The 16,714-nt window shown below is 42.9% G+C and overlaps 1 protein-coding gene across 2 annotated transcripts in view; it reads right to left on the minus strand.

Annotated features, from left to right (window-relative positions):
• The window catches only part of LOC124789586, a 209,561-nt gene that overhangs the window by 48,681 nt on the left and 144,166 nt on the right, over positions 1 to 16,714 (minus strand). For both annotated transcript variants that reach the window (XM_047256995.1, XM_047256994.1), the window contains one exon: positions 8,276 to 8,485. In XM_047256995.1, the coding sequence (XP_047112951.1) occupies positions 8,276 to 8,485 (210 nt within the window). The remainder of the gene's footprint in view (positions 1 to 8,275; positions 8,486 to 16,714) is intronic.

A 16,714-nucleotide genomic window follows, 5' to 3' on the forward strand; every position in this document is an offset into this window, starting at 1 on the left:
AGTAAGTGTAACCTACTGCGTATATCAAGGTGAAAATCCCCATTAATGTACGAGTACAAAATAAATGCCCAGTCTTTGGATGCAGTAACGTCCGTCAAGTATCTGGGTGTGACTATTCGAAATGATATCAAATGGAATGATCAGATTACACAAGTAACGGGCAAGGCGAACTCTAGATTGCGGTTAATTGGTAGAATCCTGAAGCGATGCAGTCCTTCAGCAAAGGAAATTGCTTACAATACGTTAGTTCGTCCAGTTATAGAGTATTGTTCGTCTGTATGGGACCCTTACCAGTTGGGTCTCATTCAAGAGATTGAGAAGGTTCGAAGAATAGGAGCAAGATTCGTGACTGGTACATTTAGCTATCGCGAGAGCGTTACAAATTTAATAGAAAGTTTGAAGTGGGATACACTTGCAGATAGGCTACGCGCTAAACGGAAGGGGCTGCTCACTAAATTCCGAAATCCGATCTTCGCCGAGGATGTAGAGCATATATTATTACCACCAACTTTCAAATCCCGCAATGACCACCATTCAAAAGTAATGGAAATTAGAGCTCGTATTGAGGCGTTCAGACAGTCGTTTTTCCCTCGTGCGATCCGCGAGTGGAAGAGAAGTGGGAAAATACGACTTCGGCGCGAATTGTGCCCTCCACCACACACCGCTTGGTGGCTAGCGGAGTATACATGTGGACGTAGATGTACCAACATACGCTAATTAGAGATGACACCGGACCGCCATGAGTAGCTGTGTGTTAACTATAACCACCCGGTATACTTGTAAAACGGGTGTTCTACCAAGAGCTGCCAGGCGAATTTCCTCTGATTTTCGGCAGACATTTGCAGTTTCATTTTCCGCACTGTGTAGCCAGAGTCCCCCTCAAACTATACTACCCATCACGTGTTCCATGCGACGCACAGTGTCGACGAACAGCGTTGGTCTATACCCCATTACAAAACTTTTAAAAGCAGGACTCTATGTGCCCATTCGACAGAGCGGTTCCAAATTACTCTAGTGCGATATTTGTTTTATCGATATGCGTTAGTAGGGACAGTAGAACACGAAGAATAACTAGTACTCCAGTAGTGACTGAGTAGCGCTGCTGCATGGGGGTAGCTGTCACTGTTGGCATAATGGTTACTCTTCGTGTTCTACTGTCCCTGCTAACACACATCGATAAAACAAATACCGCGCTAGACTAATTTGGGACAGCCCTGTAGGATGGGAACGTAAAGTTCCGCATTAAAAATTAATTTCCTTGTAATGGTATATATAAGAAATTTACTTTCCGTCGACACTGGTCGTCGCAAGGAAGACGTGTTGAGCTGTAACTGTTTGTGCTGACTCCGGCTACACACTGCAAAAAATGAAACTGCAAATACCTGCCGAAACGCCAGAGGAAATGCTCCTGGAGACTCTTAGGGGGGACACTCCGTATACTGTAAACAGTAATGGACTTGTAACATTATGCTGTGGTATTCTCGAAATTACCTACACAGTTGTCAATTTCGTCCCATTAAGAATGACGTGTTGCAATCTATCTGCTAAGGAATACTCAATCCAATCAGAAATCTAGTCCAGTAAACACATGAGTAACCTCGTATTTTGCCTACTGGCGCATCACAGCTGTACTTGAAACGAGTTAACAGCTCGGCTTGATATGCAGCTCAGCCCAATAACTACATCTTCCTTTCTTTTTTTTAGTAGGATGCTGTTTCGAGAGCAGTTACTTAGCAGAAAACATGAGGCATCATTTCATGATGCAGTTATTATGTAGACATATATTTCTTGATTTCCGAAAACCATTTGACTCTGCACTTACATTTACTGTCAAAAGTACAATCATACGGGCTGTCAAGCGAAATTTGTGACTGGATTGAAAACTTTTTGGTAGGGAGTATGCAGCATGTTATCTTGGGTGGAGAGTCATCGTCACATGTAGAAGCAATATGGGGTATTCCCCAGGGAAGTGCGTTGGCACCCTTGCTGTTGATGTTGTATATTGATGACCTTGCAGGCATTATTAATAGTAACATTAGGCTTTTTACAGATGCTGCAGGTATCTATAATGAAAAAGATGCATAAATATTCATTCATATATTGATAAGATTTCAAAGTTGTGCAGAGATTGACAACTTGCTCTAAATGTTCAGAAATCTAAAATTGTGTACTTCACAAAGCGAAAGAAACGTAGTATCCGATGACTACAATATCAATGAGTCACTGTTGGAATCGGCCAACTTATACAAATACCTCGGTGAAACACTTCATAGGGATATGAGATGGAACGACCACATAGAGCAAATTGTGGGTAAAGCAGGTGGTAGATTTCGTTTTATTACTGGGGAAGTGCAATCATTCTACAAAGGAGATTGCTTAGAAATCACTTGTGCGATCCATTCTACAATATTGCTCAAGTGTGTGGGACCCACACAGGGGATACTAAACGTATACAGAGAAGGGCTGCGCGAATGGTCACAGGCTTGTTTGATCCGTGGGAATCTGTTACAGAGATGCTGAAGAAACTGAACTGGCAGACTCTTGAACCTAGAGACAAATTATCCCAAGAACGTCTACTAATAAAGTTTCAAGAACCAGGTTTAAGCTGTGGCCGAGCGGTTCTAGGCGCTTCAGTCTGGAACCGCGCTGCTGCTGCGGTCGCAGGTTCGAATCCTGCGTCGGGTATGGATGTGTGTGATGTGCTTAGGTTGGTTAGGTTTCATCAGTTCTAAGTGTAGGGGACTAATGACCTCAGAAGTGTCCCATAGTGCTCAGAGCCATTTGAACCTTTTGAACCGGGTTTAAGTGATGACTCTACGAATACTCTACAGCCCCCTACGTATCGCTAACATAGGGATCCCGAGCACATGCTTAGAATAATTGCAGTATGCTCAGAGGCGTTGGAAGAATCGTTCTTGTCTTGCTCCATACGTGAATGGAACGGGAAGACACCCTCATAACTGGTACAACGGGACGTACCCTCTGCTATGCAATTCACAGTCGTTTGCAATGTGTAGATGTAGTCGTAGATGTAGATTTAATGACAGACCCTCTCAAGAGGATATATGGAGAGCATTATAATGGTCGTTCAGGAAACGAAAATGGTCTGCACACTCATCAAACTTGAAACTTCTGTATTTTTATCTGTGGCGAAAAGTAAGAGAAGAGGTCTGTTAGGAGAGACCGACGATCTCCGAAGGATTGAATTTCCTTATGACCCGGGTCTGTGCTGCCGTTAACTCCAGATCAAATTCAACGTGCATCATTTTTGCTACAGATAATAAACACACGATCCGTACAAGAGTTACGTGCTTTGCTTACATTTGGCACATTAGGGCAAACGTATGTGGAACCTCTTCTCCTGGCAGCCGGGCAGAGGTTTCCGGCGCTGTTATCTTGACACTATTTTATCAAGTCCCACACATATGTTGATGAAGTTTTCTTAGAAGCTTCTTTCAAATACCACAGAAAAAAATATATAGTTCCATTAAAGAAACAACAACAACCAAAGTCGATGTCATAAAAAGTTAACTGTGAACGTCAGGAAATTTGTCATATTCCCAGCTCAAATTTCGTAAAAACCCGACATCGATATATTTATGTATGGGGTGGTGCGTCTTTGTTACCACACACTGTATAACGGTAAAAAAGAGTTTTAGAAACCACATTTTAAACTTTAAGATATTTACAGGTCATATGTGATCTCTCATCATTATTTATTATTTATTAACTGTAGACTGAAACGGAGAAACTGCATAAAGATAGGAAATAAAAATGTCATTATCCACAGTTGGGCTGAAATGGGGGAAAGGAGTACAGCAGAACACGTACAGGCAGCTTCGACAGATGAAAGAGTGAAGGCAGTAGAGGATCACATTGGTAAAAACACAGACCTAATATAAATCCTCAGGATATCATATAAAATACTGAAATTAATTGATGAAAGACGAAAATATAAAAATGCAGCAAATGAAACACGCAAAAAGTAACGCAGACGTCTAAAAAATAAATGTGATAGAAAATGCAAAATAGCTAAGGAAGAAAGGTTACATGGCAAATGAAAAGCTGCAGAAACATGCGTAACTAGAAGAAAGATAAATGGCGCCTCTGTTGTTGTTCCTGTCTTCAGTGCAAAGGCTGGTTTTGCAGCTCTCCATGCTACTCTATCCTCTGAGATCCTCTTCATCTCCGAGTAACTGCTGCAACCTACATCCACCTGAATCTCCTTATTGTGCTAATCTCTTGGTCTCCATCTTCTGTTTTTAGCTCCGGACTTCCTTCCACACTAAACTGGTGATTTTATGACGTCTCAGAATGTGTCCTATCAACAGAGCCCTTCTTATAGTCAAGTCGTACCACAAATTTGTTTTCTCCCCAAATTCTGTTCAGTACTTCCTCATTAGTTACGTGATATACCCATCTAATCTTCAGCATTTTCTGTAGCACCACCATGGCGCCTGTAGGTAAATTACGAGGCTTTTGGAGAACATAGATGCAGCTGTATGAATATCAAGAGCTCAGGTGGCAAGCCAGTACTAAGAAAAGAAGAGGAAGGTGTAACGAAGATATAGAGGGTGTATATAAGGGAAACAAACTTTAGGACAGTCTTATAGAAAGAGAAGAGAGAGTAGGCGAAGAAGAGATGGGAGAGATTATACTGCGAGAAGAATTTGACAGAGCAGTGAAAAACCTAACTCGAAACAAGGTGCCTGGCGTACATCCGAAGTGGGCGACATTCTCTCGGAATTATTGAGATCCTCCTGGAAATCAGTCACGACGGAACTGTTACACCTGGTACGCTGCAAAATGCATGAGACAGGCGAAATACCCTCCGACTTCAAAACGAATGTACGAATTCGAATTTCAAAGAAGTGAGGTACCTACAGGCGTGAATACTACTGAACCATCGGTTTCGTAAGTGGTGGTTACAAAATACTGACAATAATAATTCACAGAAGAATAGAAAATTTGGTAAAGTTCAGCAACATGCGTGGCAATACTAACGCCACGACTTATTTTAGACTACGTGCTGAAGGAAGGCAACCCTATGTTTACAGCATTTGTAAATTTAGGAAAAAACTTTTGACACTGTTGAGTGGAATAAGATCTTAGAAATACTGAAGGTAGTAAAAGGTTATTTGAAACTTGTACAGAAACCAGACTGCAGTTATAAGAGTAAAAGGACACGAAACGAAAGCAGTAGTTGAGAAGGAAGTGAGACAAGATTGTAGCATATTCTCACTGTTATTCAGTCTGTACATTAAGCAAGCGATAACGGAAACAAAAGAAAATTTTGAAGTAAGAATTAAAGTTCAGGAATAAGAAATAAAAGTATTGATGTTTACGGCTGTCATTGTAGTTCTGTCAGAGACAGCAAAGAACTAGGAAAGGCAGTTGAATGGAATGGGCAGTGTCTTGAAAAGAGTATATAAGATGAACATCAACAAACGCAAAACAAGAATAATGAAATGTATTCGAATTAAATCAGGTGATGCTGAGGGAATTAAATTAGGGAATGAGACCCTGAAAGTAGTAGATGAATTTTGCTATGTGGGCAGCAAAATAGCTGATGGTGGCTGAAGTAGAGAGGATATACAGTGGAGAGAGGCTATAGCAAGAAAAGCATTTGCGAAGTAGAAGAATTTGTTAACAGCTTAAGCCACTTTACATTAAGTGTTGGAAAGTCTTTTCTAAAGGTATTTATCTGGAGTTTAGCCTTCCGTGGAAGTGAAACAAGGAGGATACTCTTTCAGACAAGAAGAGAATATAGATAGATCGATATTCAGCGATCACAGGCCCTGCAGACCACGCGCTGCTTCGACAAACTGCCTCCATTCCTTCCTGTTTTGTGCCCAGTTCCTCCAGGTGTCTTCAGTTCCCAGGGCTGCTAGGTCCTTCGCCAGGTCGTCCATCCAGCGCTACCTTGGTAGTCCAATGGGGCGTTTGGTGTTTGGTTTCCCCGCTAGTGCCACCTTCGCCTGTCTTCCATCTGGCATACGGGCTACATGGCCCACCCATTGTATTCTTTTGCTCTTTATCTTCTGTAGAATAGTTGGTTGTCGCATGTATTCTTTTGCTCTTTATCTTCTGTAGGATAGTTGGTTGTCGGATCAGAAGGTAGATTTCCTCGTTTTTCCTCCTCCTCCATTCTCCGTTATCTAAAATTGGTCCCCTTATTTTCCTCATTACTCTTCTTTCAAATATTAATAGTTTTTCCCTTTCTCGCTTAGTCATGCACCGTGTTTCTGAACCGTACATTACTGCTGGGTATATCATTGTGTTGTAGATTTTCATCTTAATGTTCACTCCAATCGATTTGGAGCCAAGCGTCTCTCTCAGGGAATGCATGCGTTTCGTTCCCACTTCTATTCTTTCCTTGATGTCCATTTTTATGTTGTTGTCTGTAGTAAACCAAGATCCCAAGTATTTGAACTGGTCTACTCTCTTGAACCTCTTGCCATCTATCTCAAGAAATTCTACCTGATCTTGTCTTCTTCCTAATTGCATGAACTCTGTTTTGTCTCGATTCACTTTGAGTCCTACCTTCTGTGCATTATTGTCCATTTTCTGGTACATTTCTTTCAACTCGTGCTTTGATTCACTTAATAGCACTATGTCATCTGCATATACGAGACAATTGAAGTTACCGTCCATCTCTACTCCAGTCCACTCCTGTTGCCTACACTCTTTTATTATTTTCTCTAAGGTGACATTCAACAGAACACATGAGAGAACATCCCCTTGTCTGAGGCTGTCTCAATCTCGAATGTTTCTGATGTGGCGCCTCAGAAACGTACTGCTGCCTTTGACCCTGCCGTACAAGCTTGCACCATTCTCACTAGCTTCTCAGGGATTCTGAAGTCCCGCATTGCATTGTATAGGCTATTCCTATGGATGCTGTCGTATGTACGTTGAAGATTGACGAACACGCTGTAGATATCTTTATCATATTCCCAATGTTTTTCAAACAATTGTCTTAGTGTGAAAATGTGATCTATTGTCGAAGGGTTTGGTCGAAAGCCAGCTTGGTACTCCTGTATGTTGTTCTCTATGAATGGTTGCAATTTTCTGAGGATAATGATGGATAGCACCTTATACGTTCCATTCAACAAGCTGATTCCTCTGTAGTTACGGCATTCTATTTTGCTTCCCTTCTTGTATATTGGGCATATTATAGCCAATTTCCATTCTTCTGGCAGTGTCTCCTTCTCCCATATCAACTGGATCAGTTTATATATCTCTGAGTGTAAGCTCTCACCTCCCTCGTTGATTAATTCTGATGTTATTCCGTCCTCCCTTGGGGCTTTGTTGTTTCTGAGTCCTTTGATTGCGATTTTTACGTCTTCTTCACTAACTTCCCATTCTTCTTCATCTTTCCTTTCCTCCGTAGTGTTTGCAGGTAATATACCATCTTGGTCTGGGCGATTCAACAGTTCTGAGAAGTATCCTTTTCATCTTTCCACAATTCTTTCCTTGTCATTTATCAAGTTGCCGTTCTTATCTCTAATGAAAAAAGTTGTGCCCTGACATCCACGTTTCTGATTTTTTATGTACTGGAAGAATTGCCTTGAGTTCTTGTTTTGGCTCTGTGCCTCAACTTGTTCTAGCAAACTGGTTAGATATATTCTCTTCTCTGTTCTTAGGATTCGCTTTGTCTTCCTTCTGATGTTGATAAAATGTTCCCTTTTCTGCTCATTCTCCCTGTCAGATAGCCACTTCTCTCTCATCTCCCTTCTCTTTTCTGTAGCCGAAGAGAATATAAACTTTTGAAATAATTTTCTATAGTAGAATCGCGTAGGGGAAAAAAGGAATTATTGCATAAGTTGACTAAAAGAATAGAATCGTTGGTAGGATTCTTGCTGAAGTAACAAGGTATTATCAATTTTTAATGGAAGGAGGGGTGGGGAGTAAAAAGTGTAGAGGTGGACAAATGCTCGACTGTAGAAGGCAAGTTGAAATAGAAGTGGCTTCATTCATTATGCAAAGATGAAGAGGTTTGGAAAGTATAGACTATTATGGAGAACTGCGATCAAACCAGTCTTCGGACTGAAGACCACAACAATACATAACCGCTTGACATAGCTAGCAGCATAAGGAGTTTTTAGAAAGTCATATCGCAGCGAGAGCGTCCTTTGTATGGAGTCAGACTGTTGTTGTGGCGTGCTAGGGTTCAGTGGTGGATATGTTGGTTTAGTGACCTGTGAAGTTTCTGACAATAGCCTCCAATTATAAAGTTCCGACCTTGGCAGCTCAGTCCAGATCGTCAGCTACTTACCTTCTTCGAGGCGCGTCGATCTCGCTTCGCGTCCGCTGTCGCTCGCGTCGACGTCGTCATCGTAGTCGCCGCTGCCGCCAGCAGGGGAGGAGAAGAGTCCCGGGACCTGCAGCTTCACCTCCACCTGGCCAGTCGCCGGGTTGCGCCGTACCAGCACCCAGTTGAAGACGCGCACCGACCAGTTCTTGCCCCCCTGCACGTCTATGTCACCTGCGCGAGGAGGATGCAAGCGTGTACACTAGAGGCACCGGCTGTCTTATTTTGGGAAGCTGGTGGTTCCTACGTGAATAGGTCAGTAGCTTGAAAGCAGAGCTATTACTGAGTTACACTTCACCCTAAGAGAAATGGACTTTCTACACTGAAGCGCCAAAGTAACTCGGATAGGCATGCGTATCCAAATACAGAGATATGTAAACAGGTACAATACGGTGCTGAGATCGCCAACGCCTATATAAAACAACAAGTGTCCGGTGCAATTGTTACCTCGGTTACTGTTGATTCAATGGCAGGCTATCAAGATCTAACTGAGTTTGAACGTGGTATTATAGTCTGTGCACGAGCGATGGGACACAGCATCTCCAAGGTTGCGATGAAGTGGGGTTTTCCCATATGACCACGAGTGCACCGTGAATATCAAGAGTCTGGTAAAAGATCAAATCTCCGGCACTGCTGCGGCTAAAAAAAGATCCTGCAACAACGGGACCAACGACTATTGAATAGAATCGTTCAACATGACAGAAGTGCAACCATTCCGCAAATTACCGCAAATTTCAATACTGGGGCTGGAGAATACTCAGTATTGTAGAACACTCGTTTATTGAAACCGCAATACACTTCTCGAACAATCACTATATACACAAAAACAAATAACTTGTAGAAAACCATTCATCAAGAGTGTTGGTGAGGACTGTCAGAGCTGGTCGTAGCTCGGTGATGAACTGGCTGTACTGCTGCTGCACTGGCCTTATAAAGCCGGCGGAGGCCGGTGGAGTACTCCAACTTTCCCTGTATCTGTGAGGCGACCTCTGCCGAAAAAGGTTCGCATTAGTCTCTAGCAAGTTCTGTTTGTTTTGAAGAATTGTTTTCCTCTTGGTTCCGCCTGCAAGTGCTTGTGTATGTTATATTGTACACAGGGGTGTCTTGAGTGTAGCCTGCCTAGCAGGGGCCGTCTGTGGCAGACGTAACAGGGGCACAAAAATGTGTCAGTGTGCGAACCATTCAACGAAACATCATCGATACGGGCTTTCAGATGGTTCAAATGACTCTAAGCACTATGGGACTTAACATCTGAAGTCACTAGTCCCCTAGACTTAGAACTACTTAAACGTAACTAACCTAAAGACATCACACACATCCATGCCCGAGGCACGAGTCGAACCTGCGGCCGTATCAGCAGTGCGGCTCTGGACTGAAGCGCCCAGATCCGCTGGGCCACAGCGGTCGACTGGGCTTTCAGAGCCGAAGGCTCACTCATGTAACCTTGATGTACGACACAAAGCTTTATGCGTCGCCTGGGCCTGTCAACAGGCCTGGATTGCCTCACTCTTTCGGACGCTCCAGGTTGCAGCCAGTTGGCAGCACAGACATTGGACTGTTGTTGACCGGAAACATGTTGCCTGGTCGAACGAGTCTCGTTTCAAATTGTATCAAACGGATGCACTTGCACGGGTATGGAGACAATTTCATCAATCCATGGACCCTGTATGTCAGCAGGCTTCTGTTCAAGCTGGTGGAGGCTTTGTAATTATCTGGGGCGTGTGAAGTTGGAGCTATATGGGACCCCTGATGCATCTAGATATGAGTCTGACAGGTGACACGTACGTAAGCATCATGTCTGATCATCTGCATCTATTCATTTCCATTGTGCATTCCAATGGACATGGGCAATTTCCATCAGGACAATGCGACCCCCCCCCCCCCTCGTCCAGAATTGGTACAGCGTGGCTTCATGAACACTCTTATGCGTTTAAATACTTCCACTGGCCACCAAACTCCCTAAACATGAACATTATTGAGAATATCTGGAATGGCTTGCAATGCGCCGTTCAGAAGAGATCTCTACCCCATCATAATCTTACGGATTTATGGACAGCCCCGCAGGATTCAGTGTGTCAGTTCCCTGCAGCACTACTTCCGACATTAGTCAAGTCCATGCCACGTCGTGTTGCGGCAATTCTGCGAGCTCGCGGGTGCCCTACACGATATTAGACAGTTGTCCAGTTTCTTTGGCTCTTCAATGTACATTATATATTACATAGTATTAGTTTCTTCTAAGTTACAAGAGATCGTCAAAGTGAGTCACAATGCAAGCATTCACAAGTCGCATCGTGCATTGCCTCATTCTTTTGGACGCTCTAGGTTGCAGCCAGTTAGCAACATAGACAACAATAAAGACACACAGTTCTAGTACTTTAGAAAATAAACAATTTTTTTCAGCCTTCAGTTGCAAGGTAAAATTTTACTCGTTTACCTAGGTTTCGATTCCATTAATGGAATCTTCTTCAGAACAAAAATTAAATTATTTTAAGAGCCAAACACTGGCCATGTCACAGATTAAAAATTAAAACAATAAAGACGCATAATCATAAGATTATGTTTTTTAATCTGTGACATGGCCAGTGTTTGGCTCTTAAAATAATTTAATTTTTGTTCTGAAGAAGATTCCATTAATGGAATCGAAACCTAGGTAAACGAGTAAAAAATTACCTTGCAAATGAAGGCTGAAAAAAATTGTTTATTTTCTATACATATACGGTTGCTGACGCGCTGCATGATGTTAAAAATTTCTAGTACTTTCACATCAGAACTGGTTCAGCACACACAACACTGTTCGCATCCCTCACATGTAAAATTCGAGGGGGTGTACGTCCAGTGACCGAGGGGCCATGAACAAGGAACTCTTCCTGGGGAAGATGTTGATGAGGGGTTGATGAAGGATGTTCCGAAGTGGGCTTGTGGTCTATCGTGCATCATCAATGTTACTTGTGAATTCCTAAAGGTACATTCTCCACCAAAGGAGGCAGAGTGTTCAGGAGGAATACCATATACACCTGCCCTTTATGCCTTTGTGTCAGTGTGACCACTGATCATGTGCTAATGTGCTACAGCACACTGTAAATATAGCACTAAAATTATGCCATTTATCTCCGAATGCGAGCTCGAAACTGCACTGTAATTACACTATTTTTCTTTGAATGCATGCTGGTATGCAAACAAAATGAACAAAAGCATGTTTTCTAGCGCTCTCTCCACTAACTGGAAACTGCTGTGTCGAGAGTTGAAATGATTTTAGCCACACTATGGTCCACAATCTGTATATTGAGCAAGAAGTAAAGGAAACAAAAGAAAAATTCGGAGTAGGTATTAAAGTCCATGGAGAAGAAATAAAAATTTTGAGGTTCGCCGATGACATTGCTATTCTGCCACAGACAGCAAAGGACTTGGAAGAGCAGTTGAACGCAATGGCAGTTGAACGCAATTGACAGTGTCTTGAAAGGAGGATATAAGATGAACATCAACAAAAGCAAAACGAGGATAATGGAATGTAGTCAAATTAAATTGGGTGATCCTGAGGGAATTAGAATAGGAAATGAGACACTTAAAAGGAGTTTTGCTATTTAGGGAGTAAAATAACTGATGATGGTCGAAGTAGAGAGGATATAAAATGTAGACTGGCAATGGCAAGGAAAGCGTTTCTGAAGAAGAGAAATTTGTTAATACCGAGTATGGATTTAAGTGTCATGAAGTCGTTTCTCAAAGTATTTGTACGGAGTGTAGCCATGTATGGAAATGAAACGTGAACGATAAATAGTTTAGACAAGAGAGAATAGAAGGTTTCGAAATGTGGTGCTACAGAAGAATGCTGAAGATTAGATGGGTAGATCACATAACTAATGAGGAGGTATTGAATAGAATTGGGGAGAAGAGGAGTTTGTGGCGCAACTTGACTAGAAGAGGGGATCGGTTGGTAGGACATGTTCTGAGGCATCAAGGGATCACCAATTTAGTACTGGAGGGCAGCGTGGAGGGTAAAAGTCGTAGAGTGAGACCAAGAGATGAATACACTAAGCAGATTCAGACGGATGTTGGCTGCAGTACATACTTGAAGATGAAGCAGCTTGCACAGAATAGAGTAGCATGGAGAGCTGCATCAAACCAGTCTCAGGACTGAAGACCACAGCAACAACAACAACATGATCCACTCAAGGAAGAGTAGCTGTCTGTGTGCAACTGTGCATGCACTGAAGTGACATCATTTCTGCAGGCAGTAACTGTGCTATATGGAGGGGGCTTGCACCCCTTGTTGTTTTGCGTGGCACTATCACAGCACAGGCCTACATTGACGTTTTAAGCACGTTCTTGCTTGCCACTGTTGAAGAGCAATTCGGGGATGGCGATTGCATCTTTCAGCACGATCGAGCACCTGTTCATAATGCACGGCGTGTGGTGGAGTGGTTACACGTCGCCGGTCGGGGTGGACGAGCGGTTCTAGGCGCTACAGTCTGGAACCGCGCGACCACTACGGTCGCAGGTTCGAATTCTGCCTAGAGCGTAGATGTGTGTGATGTCCTTAGGTTAGTTAGGTTTAAAGTAGTTCTAAGTTCTAGGGAACTGATGACCTCAGAAGTTAAGTCGCATAGTGCTCAGAGCCATATTTTTGGTTACACGTCAATAACATCTCTGTAATGGATTGGCCTGCACAGAGTGCTGACCTGAATCCTATAGAACACCTTTGGGCTGTTTTGGAACGCCGACTTCGTGCCAGACCTCACCGACCGACATCGATACCCCTCCTCAGTGCAACACTCCGTGAAGAATGGGCCGCCGTTCCCCAAGAAACCTTCCAGCACCTGACTGAACGTATGCCTGCGGGAGTGGAAGCTGTCATCAAGCATAAGCGTGGGTCAACACCATGTTGAATTCCAGCATTATCGATGGAAGAAGCAACGAATTTGTAAGTCATTTTCATCTAGGTGTCCGGATACTTTTGATTACATAGTGTACATGCAAAAAACAGGTTTTCTGGAAAGTTTACGAAGACCGCCATTTGTATAGTTTAAACATGTACGAATCTGTTCAAGCTTTTCACTGAGGTATATAAACGGATAAAGTAAAAACAAGATTTTTATCGAATGCTCTTTATCCGTTCTCGAGATAGGATGGTTTATAGTCGAGCTAAATGTAGCATGTAAAATTCATTCTTACGTGAACTGAAAGCGCGAAAATGTTTTAAAGTGATTCAAACAAATAAAAAATGTATTCTTACGACAAAATTGAAAGTTTACTTTAAAAATTTACCGTCATTCGGATTTTACGTGCAAAATACACGTTTTTTGTGACTGTTTTTGCGCTCGCCACTTCCGTGTTTTGAACTTGTGGGAATCTGTTCAAATTTTGTAAGAAGGTAGACAAACACGTCTAATTTATCGTCGTCCTGCTGTTTTATGGAAGCTTTATCCATTGCCACGACATAAGCAACATGATTCGAAACACAATGAAAAATCTATACCGGATTAGCCGTCACCCGAGTCAACAAAAATTTAAATCGGTTGCCAGAATATGGCGGTCGAATGTCGAAATTACGGTACAGTTAGAGTTCGGAACCAGAAGGAAAAATACTCCTTTCATTGAAAAAAAAGGCGAATGTGTCTTGGGCAGAGTTAGGGATGTGAAAGAAGGGAACTACCTTTTCGACTTATATGGCAGCTTCAAAAACATTCAAACCGAAACCATCTTGACATGCAATTTTTTGCGCGTTCACCCAACAGGTCCAGCGCAGTGAGCTCTCTTAGCTGTAAGATGTTGGCACACCTGCATGTTGAAGTTTGTAGTCTAAGTCCCTCATACTGTGCCCAAAATCCAGAAGATTCGCCAGCCATAGTAAACAATATATAATATCTAATGGCTGAAGAGCACACATGTAAGAGCTTAAAAAAATTTTCTGGGGGGGAGGGGGGGCGGGTGAGGGGGAGAGGGGAAATTTCTGGGAGTGAATTTTGGTGAAGTGCAAAGAGCTTTTACGACCTTATTTGTGAAAATATGTGTTATATTTACGTGTGCATCGCAACACCTAACCATGGTGCTGAAAATAAAAGGGCTTACCACACGAAAACACAAGTAAAAACAAATATAGACGCGAAATTACGTTTATATGATAGGTTAACTCCCAACAAAATTTCTTATCAATATCATTTGGTCGCAGATGGCAAGCTACCTCTAATAAATAATAGACAAGTGGTCCTGAAAAATCATACTCACCAAGTGTAAAGGTATTAACAAAAAGAAACGATTTATTGTTTAAACTAAATATCCACATAATTTTGTAATCATTAGTAAAAATTTTTACATTGCAGATTAAATAAAACGGAAACCCACTGATGATAGCACAGTGCTGCTAAAACATGTTTTGGAACTTAAAAAAAAAAAACAGCGTTTTGAGTAACTGGCGGAATTAATCCTACAATATTAACTGCAAACACGGTAAACACAAGGAGCAGCAAATTCAAATGAGATGAGTTCTGCTGTTTGAGAAGCAAAATAACTGGTTATGGTAGAAGCGGGGAGGATATAAAATGTAGACTGGCAATGGCAAGAAAAGCATGTCCGAAGAAGAGAAATCTGTTAACATCGAGTACATATTTAAGTGTCAGGAAGTCCCTTCTGAAAGTATTTGTATTGAATATAGACGTGTATGAAAGTGATACATGGATGATAAACAGTCTAGATAAGAAGAGAACAGAAGCTTTTGAAATGTGGTGCTACAGAAGAATGCTGAAGATTAGATGGGTGGATCACGTAACTAATGAGGAGGTACTGAATAGAACCGGGAAGAAGAGAAGTTTGTGGTACAACCTGACTAGAAGAAGGGATCGGTTGTTAGGACACTTTCTGAGACATCGGGGTATCACCAATTCAGTACTGGACGGAAGCATGGAGGGTAAAAATCGCAAGGGGAGACCAAGAGATGAATACACTAAGCAGATTCAGAGGAATGTACATTGCAGTAGTTACTCGGAGATGAAGAAGCTAGCACAGGATAGAGTAGCATGGAGAACTGCATCAAACCAGTGTTTGGACTGAAGACCACAACATCAACAAGAAAACTTCTTGTGGTTCTCCGTCAAGTCGGTGAGCAGTATTTTACTTTCATGCGCCGGCCCCTGGAGGCTGCGCCTGTATCCCGCCCCTAGTGGATGGTTGTTTTCACCGGCCCGTCTCTCAAGGCCAATCTGTGGCGGGCGAAGTGCGTGCGTGACTGAAGCCAGCCAGGCGTGAGGCGTTTCGCGCTCCCGTTATCTCTGCCGGGCTGCCGCGACCCTGGCAGATGTATCTACAAGCGTATCAGCATCTGGAAGTTTCCAGTCTCACGTAAACCATCACACTCCGATCAGCGTATTTTACACAAAAGTGAGACCTGCCTACAGACTGGCGAATTTCTGAACTGGTGCCTTTACTGCACCGGGTAACGCAGCGGAATCGATTCTACACATTACATCTACACATACACTCCGCGAGAAAGCTTATGGTGTGTAGTGGAGGGTTCTTGCCGTCTTACTATTGACACATACGCAAGTTGCTGTTCCAGTCGCGAGAGGTGCAGCGGGAAGAATGACTGACAGTAATCTTTCATGTTCGCTCTACTTCCTCTGAATTTTCTCGTTGTGGTAATTTCCCGAGACGCATGTGAGAGTAAATGATACCTACTTTCTCGTCAGTAAACATCTACACGACGCACAACGCCTCTCTGTCAGCACATGCCACTGGAGATTGATGAGCGTCTCTGTAACAGTTTCTCGCGGTTAGTAAGGACCCGCAATGAGTCTTAGGTATCTCCTCCATTACCCCTTTAACCGTTAGCGACGTATATATCCGAGCACAGTCGTCGTACCTCCAGTGACAACAGGGACGATGGCATGGGGGAGGAGGGGGGGGCGGCTATAGCTCCTCCCCCCCACCCTCCGCAATGGAGTATCATATTACACTGGATAAAATCACTTCAGAAATAGGAGCATGTATTACTTCAACAGATTCAAGAATAAGAGCGGCAAACACACTCATGCTCATAAATTAAGGATAATTGCAGAATGTGGTGCCACACAACATGGCACTACACAAAACTGGCGCTAACAGCATAGGCACATAGGGAACACACATGACACAGATCTGTATGTCCACGGTATTGGTGATAAGTTGACAAAACACATGTGCTACAAAACACCACTGTTTCCTGTGCATGTACCCCGACATCAATATGGGATATACACGTACACAGGCCGTACAACCGTGTTGACATATTCTGGATCAGGTAGTCGAGCAGCTGCTGGGGTATAACCTCCCATTCTTGCACTAGTGCTTGTCGGAGCTCTTGAAGTCTCGTAGAGAAGACGTGCAGCGATACATCGACCGGGAGCATCCCAGACGTGCTCGATGGGAATTTGG

This window comes from Schistocerca piceifrons, chromosome 3 (genome assembly GCF_021461385.2).
Source record: "Schistocerca piceifrons isolate TAMUIC-IGC-003096 chromosome 3, iqSchPice1.1, whole genome shotgun sequence".
In the NCBI taxonomy this organism is placed as follows: domain Eukaryota; kingdom Metazoa; phylum Arthropoda; class Insecta; order Orthoptera; family Acrididae; genus Schistocerca; species Schistocerca piceifrons.